The 6282-nt window shown below is 40.4% G+C and overlaps 2 protein-coding genes across 4 annotated transcripts; both read left to right on the forward strand.

The window, feature by feature from the left end:
• Positions 1 to 376: 376 nt before the first annotated feature.
• Positions 377 to 1639, forward strand: LOC139432307 (uncharacterized). The gene has a single exon (XM_071200800.1). It carries the CDS (start codon positions 377 to 379, stop codon positions 1637 to 1639), a length of 1263 nt encoding a protein of 420 aa, XP_071056901.1.
• A 1209-nt stretch (positions 1640 to 2848) lies between these two features.
• On the forward strand, positions 2849 to 5991 carry LOC139432289 (uncharacterized). Of its 3 annotated transcripts, XM_071200779.1 has the most exons (3): positions 2849 to 3266; positions 3327 to 3407; positions 3468 to 5991. In XM_071200779.1, exon 3 carries the CDS (start codon positions 3603 to 3605, stop codon positions 4758 to 4760), a length of 1158 nt encoding a protein of 385 aa, XP_071056880.1. In that variant the 5' UTR covers positions 2849 to 3266; positions 3327 to 3407; positions 3468 to 3602; the 3' UTR covers positions 4761 to 5991. The 3 variants fall into 3 exon arrangements, with proteins under 3 accessions (XP_071056880.1, XP_071056879.1, XP_071056881.1); XM_071200778.1 differs by having other exon boundaries at positions 3327 to 5991; XM_071200780.1 differs by lacking the exon at positions 3327 to 3407.
• The last annotated feature ends 291 nt before the right edge of the window (positions 5992 to 6282 follow it).

Consider the following 6282-nt stretch of genomic DNA (forward strand, 5'->3'; position numbering starts at 1 on the left):
TGTATCATTTCTTCCCGAACGTACCGGCTGGTTTTAAAATAATAGAAGCTCCGCAACAACCGATTTACTTACCTGTTACAACGAACGTGATTAGTACATTAATAGTACGCATACTTGATCAGGACGGTCAGTTGGTAAACTTCAGAGACGAAGAAGTGACCGTGAGAGTGCACTTGAAATCGGTGTGAGTAGTAGGGTATTTAATATGGGTATAGTGTACGACGTTCGAAGAAAAGCACAGGAAAATCTGGGTGATAGAGTAATGTATAAAACGGTACGAAAGGATGTAAAACCTAACAGTAAGCGAAAATCAACTACCCAGTTAACACGCGTCAATCGTCAGTATTTAAGCAACTTAGGTTTTCAACTACTATAAATGGAGTCCTTAAACGTCACGGAGAAAATAAAAGTAGATAACTCGATTGTAAGTTACGAATATCATTCCCATCAACCGTTTGGTTCTACTAGCTTCGGTAACAATGATGAAATTCGTATAGGCATACCCGAAATAGACAATTACACATTGCCTCATGAAAGTTTTTTGTATGTGGAAGGGAGCGTACGTAAACTGGATGCGAGTGGTAAAGCAACAAAAGATGCTAGTGCAACTGCAAAATTGATAAATAATCCTGTAGCGTTTATGTTCAGTGATATTCGCTATCTTATAAATGGTGTTCAAATAGATGGAGTGAGAAACGTGGGGTTAACATCATGTATGAAAGGATACTTTTCGTATACCCCTCACGATATAATAAAGTTGGCGAACGCAGGTTGGAACATGGGCGAGGATCTGCTAGGTCAAGTGGTCCCAACATCCCCTGTAACGGATGCAATAATGGATAAAAATGGAAATTTTGGATTGAGTGTACCGCTAAAGACATTAATAGGGTTTGCTGAAGATTTTAAAACAATTGTGATGAATGTGAGACAAGAGCTAGTGTTAATTCGTAATAATGATGATAATGATGTGCTTGTGAATACGGTAGAAGAACCGTTACAGTTAAAAATCGATAAAGTTGTGTGGAGAATGCCCCATCTAGCCGTAGGCTTACGAGAACAATTAGCTCTAACAAAAATAGCAGGACGAAATATTGATCTGCAAATACCTTTTCGCAGTTGGGAAGTACATGAATATCCTTCTTTACCTCAAACAACAAAGCATTCATGGGCTGTGAAAACAGCTCCGCAGTTGGAAACACCTAGATTTATAATAATTGGGTTTCAAACAAAGAAGAAAGGAAAACAGTTGGCGAACATGGCAACCTTTGATAATGTAAAACTCACCAATTTGACGGTATTCCTAAACGGTGAACGCTACCCATACGATAATCTGAACGTGGACTTTGATAGTAATCGTGTCGCAGTGTTATATGACATGTATACACGCTTTCAAAAGTCCTACTATGGGAAGGAAGGAGAACCATTACTCACTCCGAAACAATTTATTGAAAATTATCCACTGATTGGAATTGATTGTACATATCAAGCAGAAGCGCTACACAAAAGTGGGGTAGAAATACGGATAGAATTTACGACAAAAAATCCGATTCCTGATGGTACCACAGCATACTGTTTAGTTTTACATGATAAGGCGTTTCAATATTCTCCACTAACAAAAATCGTCAAACAAATGACTTGAGTATGGGGAAAGAAGGGTTGGTAGTGTGTAGTTGGATCGGATCCTGAGCCGCATCGCACCCGTAGCTCATCATCCGAAATGTGAGACTTCTATATTCAGCGTAAACAAAAAAAAGTCGTAGAGTATAAGTTGTGCGACAGATTTCTACGGCTGCATAGTATGGATAATCGTGTTGATGTACGGAAGCAAGATGTATTCAAATAAAACTCAATACATAATTCTCGATATACAAGGTTTCATGGTCAACGAAGATCAGTTCGTACCTAAAGAATTAGCATCATGTGATAGTAACAAATGCATAACCCACCACGTTTTTCAACCGAGTAGCAGTATAGCTTCATTACCATCTAAATATAGGAATACTGCAAACTGGTTAATGACACATCATCATTGCATCGACTGGAAAGTTGGTTTTATCCATCCAATGGAATTCGACGCCATAGTCAAATATCTGTGTCGGAATGTCAAGAAAGTGTATGTTAAAGGACCTGAAAAAATTAAATTTTTAAGACATATTATTTCCGCGCCGATATTTGCGTTGGAAGGTAGTATCTATAAACTTGAGATGGGTATACCGAGCTGTGCTTTTCACTCGCGACGAAGAAGTATGTGCGCTCTTTCCAATGTACGCCACTTACAAGAAGTTGTCGAAGAGGGGGTGCAAAACAAGGATGCGAAAGACAGTCGGTGACTATAAAGCAGAGACAAGTCGTAATGGGGGATAGTTAAGAGCTGGTTGCGATGGAACAAGTGTTCACTGTGTTTGGGTGTTGGCCACTTACATCTGCCAAGAAAGTGTACAGCGTAATGAAAAAATATGAACAAGATGCCTCATTTGCGAACATTCCAGCTCGTGATTTAAAATATTTACCAACACAGTATTATTTCGATAAAGTACCATCTATGGAATTACGAAGAATTTGGACCCAACTACCGTTCGCCTACCAGCAATCGAAAATGTTACAAATGAAGTTACCGTGTCTTGAACATTATAATAATGATTGTGCGGAAACTCATTTCGATGGACCACCACCACCTAAAATGCATTGTATTAAATGTACGTTAGAAAAGAAATAAATGTTATTTTTTTATCCATATTGATGAGTTTTATTTAAAGAAACCTCTTCACCTCCCCTTCCCCCTCCGCCCGCGCGGGGGGGTGGGGCAGGGGTGGGGCAGGGGAGGGGGAGGGGAGGGGGAGGGGGGAGGGGGGATTGTAACCCCCCTTGAGTCACGGGCGAAGATAAGGTCCGAACGACCTCGCATTCTCAGACAGTATGACCTCCCCTTGGGCCACAGGCGATAACAAGGAGAAAACCTGGACAACCTCGCATTCCCAGACAGTATGACCTCCCCTTCAGTCACAGGCGATAACAAGGAGAAGACCTAAACGACCTCGCATTCCCAGACAGTTGACCGGACAAATACCTGTTCACTAACCCGTACTTAAAGGTAGTGGAAAGTGGGTTACTCCTCACTCCGTGTACAGCAGTCGCTGAGTGATATAGTAGTGTACAAAAGACGATAATTCCTTAAAAAGTGTGTTTACAATAATAACAGATTTTGTTAAAAACTGTGTTTTTCCGACCACGAAGAAATCGCCTTCTGCTAGAAAACCATTTGAAAAGTAAGTTACATCAATACAATTTTTATCGGTTTTCTTCATGTATGTTTGTGATGATTTCAGGTATTAATTGTTATACGCTGAGAAAAGTGGTTCTTCAGCGCATTGCAAACCTGTCAGACGTGATAGAAAACCATTTGAAAAGTAAGTTACATCAATACAATTTTTATCGGTTTTCTTCATGTATGTTTGTGATGATTTCAGACATTAATTGTTATACGCTGAGAAAAGTGGTTCTTCAGCGGATTGCAAACTTGTCAGACGTGAGCGAACGTATAATTTTAATAAAATAATCCAAATTTTTTGTAACCCTTTTGATTCCTTGAAGTCTTTCCCATTATGCTTCACTTAATTGGTAACAGCCACGCTCGTGCAAGCGATAATACCGATGGTATGACCGACCCACTGGTTGCCGTGCTGCCACGCAATAACGACAGTACGAATGTTGTTGAGTCAAGCCTACCGTCGTTACCATTATATTGCAGCGGCAACTTTGACGGTTTGAGTCGTACCATGCAGGATTTCACTACAGACCCACCACTGTACGAGCAAATAATGAATGAGCTCCGGTCACAGCCAGGGAACGACAATGGTGCGATTGTTACCACCAGTCCAACCTTGTCGTCCTACGGCTTAACTCGCATCAGTATGGAGATACGAGAAGAAGGAACATATCAGGAAGTTGTTGTGCCACCTGAACCTGCTACCAATCAGGCCGACGTGGTACAACCACTTCCAGATATTGTACATACGGATGTCACAAGTCAAGCACCTGCTGAAAACCAGGTGCTTGCGGCACCGTCTGTACCAGCGACGGAAGACGTATCCCAACCCTCCGATAGGATATGTGTTTCGCCTGTCTTCTCGAGTGGACCCATACGGTACACATCCCGCCGTATAAAAAAACGCGTCAACTTGTTGTCAAGGGGTTGCGTGAAACAAACTACCCGCCCAAACCCTTCTCCTGCTTCACAAGACTCCTGTAGATTGCTGCGCAACGCATTAGCCAAACCTCCCCGTAACACACGAAGAGTACCTACACTCGCTACAGTAACCAGACCTGCAACGGTGGTTACATCTCCACCAGAGGTGACCATCGACATCCGTGACAGCCCGCCAACTATCACAACTATCCCACCACAAAATGTGGTGTTCCCACCACCTTTACCTATCCCTACTATCCCGCAGAGGCAAAATCTTCCAGCTGTAAATACCGCACATCCCGACCCATGGGTTGATGCGTTTCTGCATTCAACAACCAACTTGGCAAGCAATCTTTTGTCCCAAGAGGATTTTTTCATCTTGGGCTTGAAACCTCAATTGCAAACCAAAGTGACGACTTTGGAACATCATAAGCGCCACTTCGTGAACGCGTTGAATGCAGTAAACCAGAATCCCACCGTCTGCTTTGCTGCTTCTTCAAACATCCTTAACATGTACAACACCAAAATTAACCTGTATAAGTCCCTTCTCAGGCTGCTGCCTGACAACGGTTAATAGCGTTTTTTTTTTTGAAGCTCGTTCAGTTTTTTTGTCTCTTGCAGTGTTAACGTTGCAGGAGTTGGCTATGGAGAGCGTTAATTCGACGATTTCCCGTAAAGACCGTACGTTGCGGTTAGTAGATGTTTTACCAAAGACTCTACTACTAAACGTAATGTACAGCTGGGACATATGCTTCTGGCGTCGAATATCCCGAAAGGGCGATCGAATCAATCTTGGGGAGGTTTGCTTCCCCACCGTGGAACGCTTTGGAAAGAAAATGTCGCAAGGCACCGTACATAAGTTGTTCCACGGTTCTCCGGTTGATTGGAGTTCAACTTTCGGAGTGGGTCTTCAGTATCAAGCAAGGTATGTTTTTTATGAATCACATTTGGGCAACCTTTGCTATCGTTGTCGACGCCGCCTACACCATATTAGTATAACGAACGTTTTACAACTGGATTGTCGTGTGAAATTGCGCTCGAAAATAAAGTATGCATCTTCTGAACGATTGCAGACTATTATTTTAAATAAAAAATATTGGTGTGCGATGTGTTGTCGTGTGTCTTTGTTTCGAGTCTGTTTTAAACCACAACTTGAGGAGGATCAAAGTACTGAGGAATTGTCGGAGGGATGTCTCAGCAACTAATATGTTGTAGGTGGTTTTTTCAAATTTGTACACCATCCTTGTGTGATACTGAAAATCGTTCGAATTGATGATATGACAACAAGTTCGCTTCCTTTTCACCTTTTCCGCTCCCATGCTTTTGTTTATATGTATTATTAATTATTTATTTGAATATTTACCGTATCTACTTATTGTTACCGCTCCCATGCTTTTGTTAATATGTATTATTAATTACTTATTTGAATATTTACCGTATCTACTTATTGTTAATTTAATACTAAGTAGTGTAAATTGTACTGTGACTTACACTGCTTTATTTTGTTTAATCACATAACATCTGTATGTGAATAACTCACTGGTGGTTCTACTACATCAACCATACAGATACTTTTGAAATCATGATAATAAATAATTTTGTAAATTTATGTATACCACGTCTTATTGTAAAATAAATATTGTGTAATATTACGCACGCTTTAAATAACTTTCAAACTCAATGTTAACAGTTTATATAGTTAAAGTGTTGTAAACCATTATTTTGAAACAATGATAATAAATAATCTGCTGAAATTTTTTGTATGCTACATTTTATGATAAAATAAACATTGTTTTCTACTACGACTTCATTTCTTGTTAATCTCCCGTTCAAGTATCACCCGTCAACATGGTTGAAGACGTTAAGTTTGTTAGCCAACCTTTAACACTACCAATCTGTAATCTTCATAACGACTTCGCTGCAAATAAATTTAAACGACATAGCGAATTATTTGGTGGGGAATGTAAACGTGGTTTGATAATTGGTTCTTCGGGTGCCGGAAAAACAAACGTAATGTTAACTTTATTGACAGCTCTCAACGGGTTGCGCTTTTTGAATGTATATTTGTGCTCTAATTCACTCTACCAAATCAAATA

Source organism: Onthophagus taurus, unplaced genomic scaffold (genome assembly GCF_036711975.1).
Source record: "Onthophagus taurus isolate NC unplaced genomic scaffold, IU_Otau_3.0 ScKx7SY_14, whole genome shotgun sequence".
In the NCBI taxonomy this organism is placed as follows: domain Eukaryota; kingdom Metazoa; phylum Arthropoda; class Insecta; order Coleoptera; family Scarabaeidae; genus Onthophagus; species Onthophagus taurus.

What these genes read in the sequence shown, in the direction of transcription:
- LOC139432307 (XM_071200800.1), top strand. Translation starts at nt 377, where the DNA reads ATGGAGTCCTTAAACGTCACGGAGAAAATAAAAGTAGATAACTCGATT.
- LOC139432289 (XM_071200778.1), top strand. Translation starts at nt 3,603, where the DNA reads ATGCTTCACTTAATTGGTAACAGCCACGCTCGTGCAAGCGATAATACC.